The 21,096-nt window shown below is 48.5% G+C and overlaps 1 protein-coding gene across 5 annotated transcripts in view; it reads left to right on the top strand.

The window, feature by feature from the left end:
* Positions 1-12,420, top strand: part of LOC123110955 (SAGA-associated factor 29 homolog A) — a 63,862-nt gene extending 51,442 nt beyond the window's left edge. For 2 of the 5 annotated variants that reach the window (XM_044531614.1, XM_044531611.1), the window contains 2 exons: positions 11,168-11,181; positions 11,952-12,420. In XM_044531614.1, the coding sequence (XP_044387549.1) occupies positions 11,168-11,181; positions 11,952-12,054 (117 nt within the window). In that variant the 3' untranslated portion in view covers positions 12,055-12,420. Of the gene's footprint in view, positions 1-10,453; positions 10,766-11,167; positions 11,216-11,951 lie in introns of those variants that run through there. The other 3 variants (XM_044531612.1, XM_044531610.1, XM_044531613.1) reach the window with 2 other exon arrangements.
* Positions 12,421-21,096: the final 8,676 nt, after the last annotated feature.

Genomic DNA, 21,096 nt, shown 5'->3' with positions numbered 1-21,096 from the left:
ACAAGAGATATGTTGACATTAATTACCAAAATCACCCAGGAAGCACTTGCGATTTCAATCTCCCCCTTTTTGGTAATTGATGACAACGTACATCAAAGCTTTAGATAAAGATATAGAGAATAACAAGTAAAGCTTTGGAAAGACATGTAACATGCATAGGCTCCCCCTACATGTATGCAATTATGTGAATATGGAATATAGGAGCAAGTGAATGCATAAGCATGACAGAGTAGGCAATGTGTTACATGTATCTTGGCTATATGCATCAGAGCAAAAGATGTGAATGTGGGAAATGTACCTTCATGCTCATGACTCCTTCTTGCAAACAGTATGTACATCAGCAAGAATCCCTCATACACATGACTGTGATGCATATACTTACCTTGTGGTCTTGAATTGGCTTAGGATGGAATGAACCTGCGTAAACAAGGTTAGATAACACAAATGCACCTACTAGCCAGAGCAAACAAAAAAAAATCACAAGAGTACCAAGACTGGGATGACATTTAGAGAGTGAGTACTGAGTACCACATTGAATATAGACATGTCCTCAAAGATAAAGATGTGCAACGAATTCAAGGATTTCCTTCCCTTAGATGTCTTGCTCCCCCTGAATCTAGCATGGGATACTGGGAAAAGATAGGGAACAGAAAATCAGAGCTTAAAGAAAATAAACAGAGGTAATGCAAACAAACAAATATGAACATGTCTTTCCCCTCTTAAAGACATGCGACTTCTCTCCTCTTGAACATCAAGCATCTGGGGTTCTTGATGATTACTCTCTCTTCCCTTGAGTATTCTTTCCCCTTATAGATATGATTAAGCTTTGATGTGATCTCTCTCTCCCTCTTTGACATCAATTTTCAAGAAGGGTTCTTCTGGATATTTGTCACGATGGGTTTGGTCCTTGAGTCACAGAACAAAGCAGGAAGTTAAATGTGATGCTGATAGAGGACAAGATTCATTGAGTGGAGCTAGTTCAAAAGTAATGCACGAACAAGTGGCAAAATGTCTTCCCTGTAGTGAAATCGGTGGCACCGAGTTTTATGCTTCGGTTGCACCGAAGGAATTCGGTTAAACCGAAAACAACAGACCAGTGTGACCGAGTTCATCACAGAGAAAACACTTGTCACCTCAGCTCACTAGACAAGATCTCACAAGGATTTGTAAGGAATCAGCTGAAAGATTTGCAATGAATTGGATGCAGAGAATGCAGAACAGAAAGAAACAGAAAAGAAATCTAGATGAAGTTTTTTTTTTTGAGAAAAGGGAAAACAAATATGCATGAGACAAATGCAAGAGCACAGAAAAAGGACACGAGAGAACTTCATCTACAATTGGTCGGCGACAAAGTCACCTACGTTAGAGTATATTGACTTCGGAGTCAAGTGAGATCACCTGATCATAGGTCATACTCATCGTTTAAGCTCAAAATGGGGTTACCATTTTTCGTTTAAGCATTTTGATGTATTCACATCTTATCGAGTTGCTTTGACTCATGACTTGGAGTAAAGTTTCTCTAAAATGGAATAACGTACCTTGGGTGATGGTGTTGATCGTGATCATGTAGTTCAACTTATGTGGGTAGCTCAAGGTTGATGTAGCTCATCAAGAGTTGGGAGCACCACTTTGGAATTTGAGTTCATCTACCTACATGGGTTAGTTTTTGCAAGGAAGAGCATTTGTGTATCCAAAATGACAATCATGAATCTCAATAATAAATTTGTCAAAGGATATGTTTGAATGGTTTCGTGCTTCCTCGTCTTCAACCACCGTTGTGTAGAGACTTGGTGATGTAGAGATTGCTCAAGATGTGAGTGAGTTGCAATCTCATTGATTTAGATTCATTCAAGTACCTACATGGGTTAGATAACATGCAAGGTGCAAATATAACCAAGACATAAGATTATCATCATAAGAGAAATATCAAGAATTAGTCATAGTCTCATGTCTTGCATGTATCAAATGGAGTTCCTACTCCAAGTTTGAAGCATCAATGACGTTCAATTCACCTCTTAACCTGCAAAACACTTTCTCATCAAGTGGTTTAGTGAATATGTCCGCTAATTGCTTTTTGGTGTGAACATGCTTAAGATTAATGTCCCCTTTGGCAACATGATCTCGAATGAAATGATGACGAACTTCAATATGCTTAGTTCGAGAATGTTGCACGGGATTGTGAGCAATCTTGATAGCACTTTCATTGTCACAAAGTAATGGAACATGTTTCACATATATTCCATAATCTTTAAGAGTTTGGGTCATCCAAAGTAATTGAGCACAACATGAACCAGCGGCAATGTATTCCGCTTCGACGGTGGATAAGGATACCGAGTTTTGTTTTTGGAAGACCTAGACACAAGAGATCTACTAAGAAATTGACAAGTACCCGAAGTGGACTTTCTATCAACCTTGTCACCGGCATAGTCCGAGTCGGAGTAGCCAACAAGATTAAAAGAGGCCCTCTTTGGATATCAAATGCCAAAGTTTGGTGTATGGATTAAGTATCTCACTATCCTTTTCACGTCCTTAAGGTGGCATTCTTTAGGAGCGGCTTGATATCGTGCACACATGCACACACTTAGCATAATATCGGGACGAGAAGCACATAGATATAACAATGAACCAATCATAGAGCGATAAACCTTTTGATCAACCGGTTCACCATCTTTGGTCAAATCAATATGTCCACTAGTAGGCATGGGTGTAGTCATACCTTTGCATTTTTGCATATTGAACTTCTTAAATAAGTCCTTGGTGTACTTTGTTTGAGATACAAAGGTTCCTTCCTTAGTTTGCTTGATTTGCAAACCGAGAAAGAATTTGGTTCACTCATCATAGACATCTCAAACTTCTCCGACATTAGCTTTCCAAACTTCTCACTAAAGTGAGGGTTAATCGAACCAAATATAATATCATCAACATAGATTTGGCACACAAATAGTTCTCCATTAACCCATTTAGTAAAAAGAGTAGAATCCATTTTTCCAATTTCAAAGCCTTTTTCAGTAAGGAACTTGGTCAAGCATTTATACCACGCTCTAAGAGCTTGTTTAAGACCATAAAGAGCTTTGTGAAGTTTGTATACATGATTAGGTTTCTTAGGATTGACAAAGCCGGGAGGTTGCTTAACATAAACTTCCTTCTCTATTTCACCATTTAGAAAAGCACTTTTAATGTCCATTTGGTACAATGTGATATCATGGTGATTAGCATAGGCAAGTAAGATGCGAATGGACTCAAGTCTAGCAACAGGAGCATAAGTCTCACCATAGTCCATACCTTCGACTTGAGTGTAGCGTTGGGCGACGAGACGTGCTTTGCTGCGAACTACTTGTCCATCTTCATCTTGCTTGTTGCGAAACACCCATTTGGTACCGATGATGTTGTGGTTGTTGTCGGGCTTCTCAACCAATGTCCAAACTTGATTTCTCTCAAAGTTGTGTAGCTCTTCATGCATGGCGTTTATCCAATCCGGATCTTCCAAAGCTTCTTCAACCTTCATAGGTTCAATTTTAGAGATGAATGAATAGTGTTCACAAAAGTTAGCTAAACGAGTTTTAGAGCGAGTGATTCTCCCGGTTTGGATATCATTGTAGATTTGCTCGACGGGATGGTCTTTGGCAACTCTTGCTCGAACTCGTGAAGGCTTTTGCTTGGATCTAGGTGGAACATCTTCTTCATCTTGTTCTTCTTCTTGGCCTTCTTCATTGTTGACGTTGTCATTTTCTTGTCGTGGTGGAGAAGGAGGTTGTTGACGTTCATCTTGGTGTACTTCCTCGTTTTCTTCGTCTTGGTGTGTCCCACTTGTGGATGCTTCCGTATCAACTCTTGGTTCACCTTGTCGTGAGGTGGAAGCTTTCACTTGGACGGACGAGGTACTCTCCTTCACCTCCGTTGGACGAATCTTGCCAATAGACAAGTCTTGGATTGCTTCAGAAGGGTCTTTGTCTCCTACATCAATTGGCAATTGCTCTATTTGCGAGCCGTTAGATTCATCAAACTTCACATCTACCGTCTCTTCAACCTTTCGGGTGAAATTATTGTAGACACAGTAAGTGTGAGAGTTTGAGCCATAACCAAGTAGGAAACCTTCATGAGACTTAGGAGCAAATTTGGAACGACGATGCTTATCAAGAATGTAGCACTTTGAGCCGAATACTCGAAAGTATCCAACTTGGGGTTTGTTACCAGTGAGGAGCTCGTATGCCGTCTTGCCGAGTAGCTTGTGAAGATACAAGCGATTTGTTGCATGACAAGCTGTCTCAACCGCTTTCGCCCAAAAGTGCTTCGGCGTCTTGTACTCATCAAGCATCATTCTCGCCATTTCGATGAGCGTCCGGTTCTTCCTCTCAACAACTCCATTTTGTTGAGGTGTGTACGCAGCCGAGAACTCATGTAAAATCCCTTCTTCGTCAAGAAAGGTGTCCACATTTGCGTTCTTGAACTCCGTTCCGTTGTCGCTGCGAACTTTCTTGATCTTCACTTCAAATTGATTTTGGGCCTTCCTAGCGAAGTTTTTGAAGATCCTTTGGACCTGCGATTTATCATCGAGAAAGAACACCTACGTAGATCTTGAAAAATCATCAACTATAACTAGACCAAAAGAATTTCCAGCGAGACTTTTGTAGGCGTTGGGACCAAAAAGGTCCATGTGAAGTAGCTCGAGTGGCCTCCTTGTGGTCATGATGTTCTTGACGGGATGCCTTCCTCCAACCTGTTTACCTGCTTGACAAGCGCTGCAAAGTCTATCCTTATCAAATATGACATCGTTAACGCCAAAGATATGATTTCCTTTAATAAGCTTGTCTAGGTTTCGCATGCCCACATGACCTAATCGTCTATGCCATAACCAACCTTTAGAGGATTTAGCAATAAGGCAAGTTCTAGGTTGAGCCTTTTTAGTGAAATCAACAATGTATAGATCACCTCTACGTATACCGGTAAAGACCATTTTATGATTATCTCTATGAAACACTTGGCAATCTACTTCAGTGAATAGGACATTGAAACTGAAATCAGCAAGTCTAGATACTGAAAGTAAATTGTAGCCAAGAGATTCAACGAGCATAACATTTTGAATGGAGCTATCATGTGATATGGCCACCTTACCGAGGCCAACCACCTTACCCACCATGGCCGTCGCCCACGAAGGACTTGCCTCACTAGGGTAGATCTTCACGAAGTAGGCGATCTACTTGCCCTTACAAACTCCTTGGTTCAACTCCACAATCTTGTCGGAGGCTTCCAAGTGACACCTAGCCAATCTAGGAGACACCACTCTCCAAGAAGTAACAAATGGTGTGTAGGTAATGAACTCCTTGCTCTTGTGCTTCAAATGATAGTCTCCCCAACACTCAACTCTCTCTCACAGGATTTGGATTTGGTGGAAAGAAGATTTGAGTGGAAAACAACTTGGGGAAGGCTAGAGATCAAGATTCATATGATAGGAATGGAATATCTTGGTCTCAACACATGAGTAGGTGGTTCTCTCTCAGAAAATGTATGCTGGAAGTGTAGGCACGTTCTGATGGCTCTCTCCACGAATGAAGAGTGGGTGGAGGGGTATATATAGCCTCCACACAAAATCTAATCGTTACACACAACTTGCCAATCTAGGTGGGACCGAATCGTCAAACTCGGTCAGACCGATTTAGCAAATAATGTGACCGTTAGGATTTTCGGTGGGACCGACATGCAACTCGGTAGGACCGATATGGTTAGGGTTAGGGCATAACGTAATCTCGGTGAGACCGATTACACAAAGTCGGTGGGACCAATTTTGGTAATAGGCTAACCAGAGAGTTGGTCAGGCAAACTCGGTGGGGCCGATTCGCTCATCTCGGTTGGACCGAAATGTTACGAAGAGGAACAGAGAGTTTGCATTGTAATCTCGGTAGGACCGATTACGCAAACTCGGTGAAACCGATTTTGGTAATGGACATACACAGAGAGATTACAATCCCTTCTCGGTGAGACCGAGATCCCTATCGGTGAGACCGATTTGCCTAGGGTTTGTGGCAGTGACTATGACATCTGAACTCGGTGGCGCCGGATAGAAAGAATCGGTGGGGCCGAGTTGGACTTTTGGTTTAGGTCATATGTGGATGTGAGAAGGTAGTTGAGGGCTTTGGAGCATATCACTAAGCACTTTGAGCAAGCAAGCCATTAAGCAACACCTCATCCCCTCTTGATAGTATTGGCTTTTCCTATAGACTCAATGTGATCTTGGATCACTAAAACAGAAAATGTAGAGTCTTGTGCTTTGAGCTTAAGCCAATCCTTTTGTCCTTAGCATTCAAAGGGGTTCCACATCCTCTAGTCCATGCTACTATTGTTGAACTTATCTGAAACATACTAGGTAAAAGTGTTAGTCCAACAAGAGATATGTTGACATTAATTACCAAAATCACCCAGGGAGCAGTTGTGCTTTCAATACTTTTGCTAGAAATATCATAAAACTTGGAAAAACAAGTCCTAACAACTTTGGAAACCCGAGGTACTTTTCCGGTGCACAAGATGAACTTGCAGCTCTTGGCCTGCCTAGGTGCATTGCATCACCTGGATCCTGTGGTATGATTACCATGGGAGCAACTAATTGGGTGCACCCCATGGCTGGGTATCCCAGCGGACACTTTTCTGGTGCGCGAGAGCGTCCCAACGCGCCACATGTCGTGCGCCCGGTGCTGGGCAGTTTGGTTTTTTTCTTGTTTATTTTTATTTTTGGGAGGGTTGATTCGGTTTTTTCCTGTCTTTGTTTTGTTTTGCTTTTTCTTTGGTTTTAGGACTCGAACCCGTGACCTCATGGTCACAAGTAACAACTTTACCGCTGCGCCAAAGCTCCCCTTCCCCGGACCCTGCAGGGAAAGACTGGGTACAAAAGAAGTAAAGTGGTCGGATCCTTCCCCGAACCCATGTGCATCGGGCTGCCCTTTTTTTCTTTGTTTTTTCGGCTTTTGGTTTGTCAGCAGCGTGAAGCATGGTAGTGCTTCGCGTCTGCGTGAGCGTAGTAGTGCTTCCCGTGAAGCAAAGTAGTGCTTAACCCGCGCACGGAGCACAATTTGTGCTTCCGTCAGGAAACACAGTTTAGTTTGTATTGGGAGCACAGTTTAGTTCACACTGAAGCACAAATTGCTACTAGCTGGAAGCATAAATTTGCCCCAAAAAAGTTAATTGAAATCTACCAAAATGGAATCTAGTTTGAAAATCTCAATGTGAGAAAGGCAACCGTGAAAACAGTTCGTGATTTGGGCACGCGGTTCAGGAGATAAAACATTTGAAAAAATGAATCTACAAACAAACACACAAACAAACCCATGGTGCCTCCCATGCATGGGAAAAAATGCCGACAAAACTCCCTTGTTGCAAAAAGTGTCGCACATGCAGTGCACCACTTGTGACCACCAGAGGAGGTGTGAGTGACCTTTGCTAGGGGTACCCCTTAACGATTTCGGAGTACCATTCTAGTTACGAACATGGTTGTCGGCATTGGCCTATTATTGCATACGCCTACCCCAGGAAGGTGCCTGTAAGAAGCTGATACTAACTTGGTTCACTATAGTTAATTTGACTACTACCGTGTTGCGTCACCTGAATCCCGTTGCATGATTACCAGTGTGGTCCGGGTTGCCTTTGATAACCATCTCCCCTGCGAAGGCTCGATGCGTGTTTGAAGCTTGTCCACGGTCGGGCGCAAGTCCGCGACGGTGAGCCAGGAGTCACTAATGGGCGTACCCAAGTAGGTCGTGGGAAAGGAGCCCAGGCGGCAGTTAAGCCGGTTGGCAATGGCCAGACACTCCGCAGGAGAATAGCCCATCACCATAAACATCACTCTTGTCGAAGTTTATCTTAAGGCCAGACATTTGTTGGAAGCAGAGGAGGAGGAACTTGAGATTGGAGATGTCCGCCTCCGAGCCTTCGACCATGATGGTGGTGTCGTCGGCATACTGGAGGAGGGAAATCCCGGAGCCTCCGGCTAGGTGGGGGGTGATCCCACGAATATGGCCAGCAGCCTTCGCCTTATCCAGGGTGGCGGCAAGAGCGTCCACCACCATATTGAACAAGAACGGGGAGAAGGGATCGCCTTGCCTAACCCCACAAAGGGTGGGGAAGTAAGGGCCGATCTCGCCGTTGATGTTAACGGCCGTACGACCGCAGGAGACCATCCGCATGACTCTGGTGATCCAACGGTCGTCGAAGCCCTTCCGGAGCAAAACTTCCCGAAGGAAGGACCAGCTAACAGTGTCATAGGCCTTATGGAAATCAATCTTCAGGAATACCGCCTTGAGGTGTTTCGCGCGGACCTCATGGAGGACTTCATGAAGGACAAGCACCCCATCCAGAATATACCGACCTTGGATGAGGGCGGACTGGCTGGGGTGGGTAACGCGGTCAGCAAGACGGGTCACCCTATTGGCGTAACCTTTTGCTAGAATCCGGAAAATCACGTTAATGACCGTGATCGGGCGAAACTGGCGGATGTCGGAAGCGCCAGGCACCTTGGGAATGAGAGAGATGATCCCAAAGTTGAGGTGTCCGAGGTCAATGGATCCAACGTAGAACTCTTCGAAGATGGCCATGACCTCCAGTTTAATCATGTTTCAGAAGGTCTGGAAGAATTTAACCGGGAGGCCGTCTGGACCCGGCGCCGAGGTAGGGTTCATGCCCCTAATGGCAGCCCAGACCTCGCCCTCGGAGAAGGGGGCCGTAAGGGCCGCGTTCTCCGCATCAGAGACCAGTTGGGGGCCGGTCCAGCAATCAGGGGCCAGGGAGAGGCCGCTCCTAGAAGCGGCAGAGAACAAAGATCTATAGAACCCATCCACGTGGGTTTGAATGTCACGGGGTCTTGAAGGAGGGTCGCGCCATCCCACAAGAGGGGGATGGTGTTGCGTCTACGGCGGCCATTCGCGATGGCCTGAAAGTAGGCCGTGTTCGCGTCGCCCTTCAAAACCCATTTCTGGGCACCACGGAGGCGTGGTCTGCCGGCCCGTAGACGATGATAACCTCCCACCTGAAGTTAAGAGCCCGCTCGTAAAGTTCCATGCTAACAAAGAATTCCCCCCGGTCCATGCTACTCACCTCAAAGGTGGCATCCTTAACGCCTAAAAGGATGCCCCCCGAATGGCCGATGCTCCCACTAGAAGGGAGCCAATGCCACGCAAAGAGGTGGGAGCCAATGCCACGCAAAGAGGTGGGAGCTCAGACGGTCAAGATCAGGAAGCGAGAATTCAGAATGCATGGTTTCTTGGATGGCGACAATGTCAATGTGTTCATCACGCATGTATTCCACGAATTGGCGGCGACGGCCATCATGGCCGAAACCGCGGATGACTCTCCCCTCTCCAGCCTCCTCTTGTTTCTCATGAGTTTCTACAGCCTCCACGAGACTCTGCACCATGAGATCGCCAAAGTCCAGTCTCGTTTCTACTGGGCAGGCGACAACGATAAGCAGAAGTATCATATGGTCAGTTGGCCTGACATTTGCAAGCCCAGGGAACAAGGCGGCCTCGGCATTATGTGCTCTAAGCGCATGAATATCGCCCTCCTATCCCGTTGGCTTTGGCACATTTCGCAAGGTCACGGTGGCCTCTGGCTCGACATCATCCGGAACAAATACCTGCGCGAACAGCCCCTCGCCTTCTGTCAGAGATCTGGCGGGTCCCGGTTCTGGCAGTCGGTCGTCCAGCTTCTTCCGGTTCTTCGCATCGGGACTTCCATCTCGGTGGGCTCCGGGGCGCCGACTTTGTTCTGGTTTGATCGGTGGGCCGGAGACGCTCCCTTCGCGGCGCGTTTTCCCGGCCTCTTCTCCATCTCCGTCGATCCTGTGATCTCTGTCGACAGGGCCCTTATTGACTTAGGGCGCCTCGCCTTCCGGCGGCCATTTGGGCCCCCGGAGTCCGCCGCTTGGCGTGAGTTACTGGACTGTGTGGCTCTCCACGAGCCGTTGGTGGACGGTGGGCCTGACCAGGTGCGTTGGCGCCTGGAGCCCTCTGGCCAATTCTCCACCAAGTCTCTCTACCAGGCCATCGCCCCCTCCTCCGCCCCTCCCCCCCTTATGACGGTGTGGTCCATCCGCCTGCCTCTGAAGATCCGGATCTTCATGTGGCAATGGATTCGCGGTCGGATCCCGTCTGGGGTCGAGGTTCGCAAGCGAAATGGCCCGAGCACTGGCATCTGCCCGCTATGCGGTATCCCCGAAGACTCGAATCACATCTTCTCCTGCGTGTCCGCTCAATTCGTTTGGAGCTGCTTTCGCGAAGCGGTCGGTGGAAATTGGTGCCACACCAACTTCCCCGACCTATTTGCCGAACTCCAGAACTCCCCCTTAACGTCTCGCCACATTAGGTGGCTTGAGATTGGGGTCATTGCTTGGACTCTCTGGACGATCTTCAATAAGCGCACTCCTCTGCGACGAGCTACTAACGCTATCTTCAAACTCTCTGGTTTCTTGCAGCTTTGGCGGCCGCTTAGCCGCCCTCAGGACCGCGACGCCATCTCCGCCTTCATCGCCGACCTACGCTCGATGGCCGTCCGTCTGTCGCCGCCGCCCCCGCCCCCGTCGCCCCCGCCGGAACCTGACTAGACGCTTGTCCCGCTCTCCGGCTTTTTTCTTTTATTTTGTCTGGGCTTGTTGAGCTGTGCCCTCAGCAGAACCTCTGTACTTATCTGTGAGACTTGGGTGTGTGTGTGTGTGGACTAGTCCTTGTATGTGTGCTCTCCGGCGGTTTGCTTTATTTATAAAGCGGGGCGAAAGCCTTTTTCGGTATTACCAGTGTGGTTACGAACATGGCTGTGGGATTGGGCGTATGACACGCCTACTCTAGGACAGGTTGATACTAGCTTGGTTCACCATAGTTAATGCGAGTACTACTGTGCAAATAGTATTATGCTGTCAATATTAATGCCATTAAAGGTGTAATATATTAGTATTATTTGTCCTGTTTATATACATGCTTCAGCATTGTACAGTCATTCCATCTGGGTGGCATAAACATGATTTTTACTCGGTTAATTCCTTGGCATGTATGAAGTTTGTGGAAGCCGTATGTGCTGTTTAAAATCACCAAGTTGCTGTTATCCATTTGTTCTATCTTTTCCGTTATTTGCTATGTCACTAATACTCTCTTTTTGCCATCATGTGGTGAAATTGCACTGCAACAAATTGCAGAGGAAGTCTGATGAGTACGTAACCTATACTTCTACAACCTTCTATGATGTACAGTCTTATCTGTGCAAATGACACATTTTTCATTTCGGAAGTGTCTATTTCTATATCTACTTAGAAATTCTTATTTCCTGAGTATTGCACATTTTAGAAGTTGTATATACAGCTTGGTTTACTTAGAGATGGTTATTTCGCCATGGATCGAGAGATGACAATCTCCTTCCATTTTTACTTCATTTAGTTTGGGTCTATGTTTATGTTTGTGCTTCTGCCTTCTCAAAACATAAGATATCTTGCATAACAATAACTAAGATGACCCGTCTCCATGGAATTGGGCAATATGGTCGTGTCATATGGTCTCCAGTATCTGTAATATATGCAGGACTAGCCAACGTTACTCAATAAGGAAATCTTATAGATTTATCTGGTGATATTTGGATCAATTTGTGATGTTATAAATTATGACTTTGCATGAGAATTTAGTCTGGTGTTTTTCTTGTCAGTAGCACAACTGTTTTCAACCATCTATTGCACTAGCTGCTCTGCATGTACGATTGTACGTGGTTCTTATTTACGAAAATACAACAGTACTTTCGTGTTTGCTTTCTTTAAACACACAACAGGGCTTTGATTAAACGTAGCTGAAGTTGTAGATGGGACATACATATGCACGTATATATTACAATGAAACCTTTTGATTACCACCGTTCAGCAAATACTGTATTTAATAATAGTATGTCCACCTTTTCTGAAGAATATGTTGTGACTGCTATCTTAATTTTGATAGTTACAATCTCTTATTTGATGACGACGAAGAGGATGGGAATCTACCAGAGAGAGCTGTTCCATTTTACAGAGTGGTTGCGCTCCCGGAGGGCCATCGGCAATGAAAAACCTCGATATGGACATCTGGCTTTGCTCTAGCAAATGATAGTGTGTACGAAGATGACAGTTTTCGAGCCTGATGATGTCGTAATCTTACTTTACCTGCAGCCGACAACTAGGTGCAGTTCATATGACTGTGCTACTGTACCATTGTATGTATATATCTTGAGTTAGAGTTGGCTTGCATGCCATGTACTGTATTTCATAGGCTTTGCAAGTGGAAGGTTATGTAAATAGAAATTGATTGAGCGTTGTTTTAGAACATTAAGTGGCCCTATCAGAATATATGTTTGCCTCACTTCACACGTTGTAAAATACTTTGGTGACAATCTGATCAATTACTCCTGGCTTCAACTAGATTCCTACCTATATATACTTCGTAGAACAAAGGTTTCAGTTCAAAAAATCAACATGGCACCCGCCAGGTTCGGGTGCGGGTCATGGTCGCCCAAACCCTTACCCATCTCAATATTAACCAGTGCCCGTACCCGCACCTCGGGTAAATTGTTTCCATACCCGTACCCGACCGGGTGTGGGTAATACCTGCGGATAAAAATATCCTTCTCGACCACTTTGCCCAATTCACACTTCACCATGTATTCTTTTTAGCATTTTTTCGTATATATACAACGTTTCAACATTTCAGCATGTATACTTCAACATTTCAACAAATATATACCACGTTTTAGCATTTCAGCACATACATATCACGATTTGTTGTCCGATGGAATAAAAAAATGGTATTAATTTACAAAAGTGGGTAGCAATAAACATGAACTAGATGGCACCGAACAATCACATATGTAAGTGAACTTAGAACAACTCTAGCAGACCCTGTAAAACATGCAGACCCGCAAAATTCTGGCGAGTATGCGGGTTCGGCCCAATTTTCCGGCCAGAACAGAGCCCGCATACTCGTCCGGCACGCAAAAAAATTTGCCGCGGCCCGCAAACCGCACGCCCCAACCGTTATATGTACGGTTCCGTGGCTCGTTTGCGGGTCGAAACCCTATCTCCCGCCGCCGCTGAGCCATGAGATTCCCCACCCCCTTCTCCACATTTCTTGCCGCCGGCGACCACCTCCGCGCGCTCCAGCCGCCATGTGGGGCAGTATGTGGAGCTCCGGATGTAGCTCCGGCAGCAGATCCGGCGGCGGAAGCGACCCGGAGCGCGAGCGGCGCATCCGGTCGGACGGCGCGAGGAAGCGCGGGGCCCGGAAGTGGACCAACCGCGGCCTATCGTTGCCGGCGAGCTTCCGGCGGAGCGAGACAGAGGAGTACGACCGTCGGCGCGCGTCCTTCTCCTCTGCGAGATCTTCGTACGCCAGGAGCTCCTCCTCCTCCGATGCAGGCCTTCTCCCCGTGAAGAGGGAGTGGTTGGAGGACGAGGAGGAGCCGGAGGAGCCGGACGAGTTCGACTTCATCCCTGTCAAGGAGGAGCCTGCTCCGCTCGGCCGCCGCGGAGTCGTCAGGCCGGAAGACTATGTCGCCGACGTCGATGCCGTTGCGGCCGCCATCGCCGAGCGGAGCGTGCGCGAGGAGGCGGAGCGCCGGCGCCACGCCGAGGAGCTCGAAGACCTCGAGTGGCGGCAGACGGTCGCCGCCAAGGAGAAGGACGAGGAGTGGCGCCGCATCCGCGAGGTGTAGAGGGCGAAGTACATCGACCTCTGCAGCTCCGGCGAGGAGGATTGAGCATCCTTCTCCTCCACGAAGTCGTCCATTTGCCGCGACCTCGCCGCCGTCAGATCCGACCCCCTCTAGTACTAGTATTAACGTAGTATGTAGTATGAACTATGTTTGTACTGTGTTGATCATGTAAAATCTATGTAGTATGTGATGAACTACTCGCGTCAACGAGGTGCAATTTCTCCCGCGAAAGTGTTTTTTCAAATTATGCAGTTTTAGATACGGTTTCTGTTCGGCCGCGCTAGTTTTCGACCCGTAAACGTGATCTTCGTCAAATCGCAAACGCGTTTTGCAGGTCAAGTTTTTGCGGGGTCTGCTAGAGTTGCTCTTAGAGAAACATTTACATGTGTTCTTTCTTCTTTTTACCAATTACAAGACAAACAAGAGGGACACACTTTCCTATAATTTTCTTTTATTGAAGTTACTTTTGCAGCCCTACTTTAGAATGATCAAATGAAGGAGACTATAATAAGATCAACAAAATCAGAGACAAAATCATGAGTTCACAAAACAAGACCAACACATTTAAATAAGATCATGCACATGGGTAAGGGGATGGGATTTTGGGTCGAGGCTAACGGTTGCATTTTTGTACGCGGGTATGCGGGTACATGGGTATGGGTATTTCCTTCCCATACCCATACTCGGCTTACCCGATGAGTATAATTTTTTCCCATTTGTAAACCCATGGGTATTTATTTTTCCCAAACCATTACCCTAATAGGGTTTTTACCCGTCGGATTCGCGGGTTGCGGGTACCCATTGCCATATTGATCAAAAAACGAAAAAACTAGATTCCTACCTTTTTTGCATGGTAATACGTGTCTCATTCATAACATAAAGATCAAATTACAAGTCATGTAAAGACCGACATGACAAAACTGAAAAGATAGCAGAACATCGCCGAGCTTGACATCAACGTCCGTCACCAGCCTTTGGCACCACCACTGCAATCATCAAAGAAAAAAAATAGCAGATCACCTCCTCACCCGAGTTCAACGCGGCTCCATCGTTGATATGCAACTTTACGGACCTCCAAGATGGCTCACCAAAGATGATGCTATTGCCGTTGAACGAATCAGACCGGGTGCTCCTTAGCCTTTTTTTTCAAGGATGCGTCTACCTTAGACGTATCTTTACTGTTAAAGGGAAGTCCAGTCTTTTTTCAAACACCTGTAACTTTATCCATACTCCTCCGTTCCATAGTGCATATAAATTTTCTAAAAAGTCAAACTTTACAAACTTTGACCAAGTTTATAGATAAAACTATTTATATATACAATACCAAATATATACAGCATAAAAGTACGTTTTGTGATGTATGTAAGAATATATATTTGGTATTCTAGATGTATATGCTTTTCTCTACAAATTTGGTTAAAATTTGTAAAGTTTGATTTTAAAAAAATTGTACGCACTACATTATGGAGAGAGTACTTGTTTAGATAAATTCCTTTGGATGTAAGATCCAAGAATTATGAAGTAATTCTTAAACCTAAGAATTATAGTAAAATCTTTTGGAGATATCTTCTATGTGGCATCAATCCTTGCAAGACGAAATTATTCTAAGACTAAAGTGCAATTGGATCAGAGCAGCAAGACTACCACTTTTACCACTCCTTTATCTCTAAAAAGCCCCTTGAATCGCCCAATCAAATAGATGGGAAGCCATGATTGATGAACGAACTTGGGTTGGGGATAATCCCCTCTAAATGTAGGTTGTCGAACAACATTGTGTTTAGAAATGATTTCAACTCCACAAAGAATGAAACTAGCGAAAGTAGTACGACACAATAACATAAACTCATCCGATCACAAAATCTTGGGCTGCTGGCACCATGATGGTAGAGAAAGAAAACGTATTTGCAAAAGTCGTCGCTGCTAGTCGATTACTATTGCTCGTCTCTCTGCTAGCAACTCAAGCTCTTGTGTTGCTGCTTTGTTGGCCGCTAGTCATTTCTTGCCAAGGCTCTATTGTTATTGCTGCTTCGTTGAGGCTCACCGCTGCTCTCCTATGCCATGCCCGTTGCCACAGCAAGCAGCCAGGGAATCGATCCGTTCACAGGCCGTTGCTGCCATGGAGGGCCGCCTAAGAATCGCTCCATCACAACCATCGCTAAGAAGCGCTGCCCAAGAATCGCTCTGTTGCGAAGAAGCGCTACCCATGAATCGATCTGCCACCACCGCCTGGCATTGCTTCTTATAGAGAAAGAATAGGATGCAACACACATGTATTCACGGGCATCCAGTGTTATATAGATGTACAGGAAGAAGTTGGTACAACCGAGCAGTGTCACCGAGGATGTGCGTTGGAGTAGATGGGCCGGTCGAAGCATCTGGGCGATGCTCTGTCGCCGGATCTAGCGATGTAGCACTAGTATCTTCATGGTCAATGATGTAGTGTCTTCGGACGAACTGGATGATGAACTAAAGAGGGGTGGAGTGGGGCGATGCTTGTATTTTTTCTGTTGTCAAATGCTTAAAGAAATCCCATGGCGTGCATTTTTTCTATTGTCTTGGAAAGTTTCTTACGGGATAAGAAAATAGATTGTACATTCGATTTTCAATACGTGAGTGGTTTGAAGCATGTTTCAATGAAGGAGATGATGATCGTAAAAGGAAACCGAAAAGCAAAGCGAAACGGAAGAGATCAAACGTGACTGAAGTGACTAGTAGGAAGTTCTTGAAAGCAGGAAAAGCGATAGTTGACTTTGTAGAGTATGTGAATTGCACGATGTATTGCTCTCGTGCATAGACACGTATATATGATGTACAAAGGTGGGCCACGGATCTCAACTATAAAAGGAATTAGGAGGCGGGCCCAATACACAATATGCACATAACACATATACTCAACACCCCCCCCCCCCGGCAGTCGAAGCGGCATCGCGGCTGACGCAAAGACTGGACCGGAACTCCTGAAATGACGCCGTAGGCAAGCCCTTGGTCATGATATCTACAAATTGTTGGGAAGTGGGGACGTGTAAAACACGAATATGGCCAAGGGCCACCTGTTCCCGAACAAAATGAATATCCAACTCAGTATGCTTGGTCAGTCGATGATGCACCGGGTTAGTGGAGAGGTAGACCGCCGAGACGTTATCGTAGTAGACCACCGTGACACGGTCAACAGAGCAAGAGAGCTCCTGAAGCAGCTGGCGAAGCCACAAACACTCGGCGACGGCGTTGGCCACCGCACGATACTCAGCCTCAGCACTGGAACGAGAGACCGTAGGCTGCCGCTTGGACGACCACGAGATGAGTGAGGGGCCAAGGTAGACACAATAGCCCGAAGTGGAGCGACGAGTGTCAGGGCAGCCCACCCAGTTTGCATCGGAGTAGGCGGTGAGGGCGGTGTCGGCGGAGACGTGAAGCGTGACGCCAAGATCCATAGTGCCACAGAGATAGTGGAGAATCCGCTTGACGACAACCCAATGAACGTCGCGAGGAGCATGCATATGAAGACACACCTGCTGCACGGCATACTAGATCTCCGGTCGAGTCAGAGTGAGGTACTGGAGAGCACCAACGATAGACCGATAAAAAGCAGCATCCGAAGCAGGAGAACCATCCGTGGCAGAGAGATTGGCCTTTGTATCAACATGCGTAGCGGCGGGCCTGCAGTTAAGCATGCCGGCGCGCTCGAGGAGATCATGAGCGTACTTCCGCTGATGAAGGAAGAAGCCATTCGGACGGCGCACCACCTCGACACCGAGGAAATAGTGCAAAGGACCCAAGCCCTTGATGGCAAACTCAGCGCGAAGATGAGCCGTGAGCTGACCGAGGAGACCAGCCGTACATGCCGTCAGTATGATGTCATCAACATAGAGCAGCAAGTAGGCCGTGTCAGAGCCCTGATGATAGACTAAGAGCGAGGCGTCCGAGCAGGTAGAGCGGAACCCAAGCTGGTGGAGAAACGTCGCGATGCGCTGGTACCAAGCACGCGGAACCTGCTTGAGTCCGTACAAGGACCGCGAAAGCAAGCACACATGGTCGGAAAACATCGGGTCAACAAACCCGGTGGGCTGCTGGTAGAAGACCTGCTCCTCGAGGTGACCATGGAGGAAGGCGTTGGAGACGTCCATCTGGTGCACCGGCCAAGCATGGGAGACCGCAAGGTGGAGAACCGTGCGTATCGTGCCGGGCTTGACGACCGGAGCGAAGGTGTCAGTGAAGTCGATGCCAACACTCTGTCGGAAGCCACGGATGACCCACCACGCTTTATAGCGATCATGGGTACCATCAGGACGAAGCTTGTGTTTAAAGACCCACTTCCCGGTAATCACGTTGGCGTGCCGGGGATGGGGAACAAGCTGCCACGCCCGATTGCGCAACAGGGCGTCAAACTCCTCTTACATCGCAGCCATCCAGATAGGGTCACCAAGAGCGGCTCAAACAGAGGACGGCAACGGCGACGACTCAGGGGTGGACGCCGCATGGACGTAGTCATCCGAGGCGTACCGCGAGCTCGGGCGAAAAACGCCTGTACGGGAGCAGGTGACCGGACCGGCTACAGGCGCCGAGGGGGCCGCGGGTGCCGCGGGCACCGGGGGTGCCTAGGGGGGGGGGGTGGAGGCTGCGGGTGCCACGGGCACCGGGGGTACCAGGAGGGAGGGCGCGGAGGCCGCGGGCGCCAACGTCGGGTACGCTGGTGGCGCCAGCACCACGGCTGTAGGAGGCGCCACATGCAGGGGCGCGCCTCAAAGCCAGGTGGTGGGCTAAGAGAGGCGCGGGAGTGCCCTGGGAGAGGCGTCAAGGAGCCCGCGTCACCAGTGGCGGGAGGAACAGCCGGGGGTACCTGGTGAAACGAAGACACATGCTCATCAAAGTAAACGTGCCGGGAAGTGAATACACGGTGGGAGACAGGATCATAGCACCGATATCCCTTGGAGTTGGAGGGGTAGCCGATGAAGATGCAAGCGACAGATCGAGGTGTAAGCTTGTGAGAAGCAGTGTTGGCAGTGCTGGGATAGCAAAGGCACCCAAAAATACGCAAGCCATCATAAGATGGGGGCGTACCAAAGAGAAGATGGTGAGATGCGTAGTTACACCGTGGGCAGCAGGGTCTAATGTTAAGGAGAAGTGATGCAGTGGCGAGTGCGTCCGACCAGAAACAAGGCGACACATTAGCATGAAACAGGAGCATGCGAACGCAGTCGTTCAGAGTGCGAAGGATGCATTCGGCTCGATCGTTCTGCTGTGAAGTATACAGGCATGTGAGACGAAAAACTGTGTCGTGATGTGACAGAAAGTGCGGAAAGCAAGGTTGTCGAACTCTTTTCCATTGTCAATCTGAAGAGCAAGGATGGGACACCCAAACTGCGTGCTAACATAGGAGTAAAAAGCCGTCAAAGTGGAGAGTGCATCCGAATTTCTGCGCAAAGGAAAAGTCCACACATAATGAGAATAATCATCAAGGATAACCACATAATATAAATAGCCCAAATTACTAGGAACCGGAGAGGTCCACACATCGCTATGAATCAACTGAAAAGGAAAAGACGCAATGGTGGTGGAGTTATTAAACGAGAGGTGAACATGTTTGCCGACACGACAGGCATGACAGGTGTGATCCTCTATCTTATGGCAACTGAAACTGAAACTCCTAAGAATAAGACAAAGTGTGACGGGGTTGGGATGACCCAAACGAGCGTGCCAGAGATCGACGCCGGCGGAGAGAGCAACCGATGCGGTGGTGGAGGCGGACGATGAATGCACTGGATAGAGCTCGTCGAGGCTGTCACATCGATGAAGTACCGTCCTGGTGCGAGCGTCCTTGACACAAAACCCAAGCTCGTCAAATTCAATAGTAACAGGATTTTCATGAGTTAAACGACGAACGGAAACAAGGTTCTTAATAAGATAGAGGTGACACAAGTATGTTAAACAAAGTAATAGACATGGAATTAGAAGGAAAAGAAATGTGCCTGACATGTGTGACAGGGAGTGTGGAACCGTCGCCGACAATGATGCGGCGGTCGGTGGTGACGGGAGTGAAGGAGGCAAGATTACCAGGATGAGCAAACATGTGAGCCGTAGCCCCGGTGTCCATGTACCAATCATCACCTCCGGTGTAGTTGTTCAGCGTAGGAGCGGCATGTAGTGCGGGAAGGAGCACCGGGTCCCAGGGCGCCGGCGGCAAGGCCGGCGAGGGGGATGGAGACGCCATGGGAAGGCCATAGCCACCGCTCGAAAGCGGCGGTGGGTACTCTCCAGACGGTATGGGAAGGAGCCCTGGCTGCGACTGCGGTATCGGGTAGGCCGGATGGCCCGCCGGAAGAACCTACTGGCCCGCTGATAGATGCTGCAGGTGCTGGGTGTCGTCTGTTTGAGGCCCAACGTGCGAGTGCTGGCATGCGGATGACCCCCACCGGTACCAGGGAGCCCCATACACCGGCGTGTCGAACGCGCCGCACAACAGCAAGGGGTCGGCTAGCAGAGTCGGCGTCGGCGGCGGGGCGATGACAGACTGGCCGGAGAGCGCCGGCGGTGGGGCGACGACGTACACCAGTGGGGGCAGTGGAGCCGAGCCGTGCGGCAAGTCAGGACGGGCCGGCGGGGCCGCCTCGTAGTGCGCCGGTGGTGGGCCGGCAGAGGCAGCGGCGGACGGGCCGGTGGACGCCATCGCGGTCCACGATGGCGACTGGGCAGCGGCGGTCAGCGTCGAGCGATCGAGCGAGTTACGCACGACAGCAGTTGGGCAGACAAAGCGCGCGGCAGCAGCAGCGAGTCGGGCGATGCGGGCAGAGAGGAAGCAGCGGCGCGGCTGCACAGGTGGAGCGGCGCAACGCTTGGCGACTCGGCCAGTGGGCTCTCGGGGTGACAGCAAGCGATGCAACGCGGGTCGGGTAGCAGGCGACGCTGGGTAGATGCAGCGCGGGGCGGGGCGGCTGCAGCGCGATGGGATCGCGGGTCGGGTGGCAGGAGCGGCGCGAGACATAGCAAAGCAAAAGAAGCAAGCAAGCACAGAGGTCGACGGATTTTGACGTAGAAAAGCAAAGCAACTAGCTTGGTGGATACATGCACGCACTACTCGCCGGCTAGATCCATCGGATGGGATCGACAGGCGAGCGGCTAACAAGAGGGAGAGGCAGCGGCGGCAAGGAAGGCCGCAGTGGCGGGGGAGCAGTGGCCGGCGTGGGGGAGTGCGCGAACGGTGGCGGTGAACGGGACGGGAGGCGCGCATGCGGCGCCGGCAGGATGGCGGCGGCGGCGTGAAGGAGGCGTGCACCGGCGGCGGAGGGCTTAGGGTTAGAACCCGGAAATTGATACCATGTAGAATATGTGAATTGCATGATGTATTTCTCTCGTGCATAGGCACATATATATGATGTGCAAAGGTGGACCATGGACCTCAACTAT

This window comes from Triticum aestivum, chromosome 5B, assembly GCF_018294505.1.
Source record: "Triticum aestivum cultivar Chinese Spring chromosome 5B, IWGSC CS RefSeq v2.1, whole genome shotgun sequence".
In the NCBI taxonomy this organism is placed as follows: domain Eukaryota; kingdom Viridiplantae; phylum Streptophyta; class Magnoliopsida; order Poales; family Poaceae; genus Triticum; species Triticum aestivum.
This window is presented reverse-complemented; position numbering and strand designations above follow the sequence as displayed.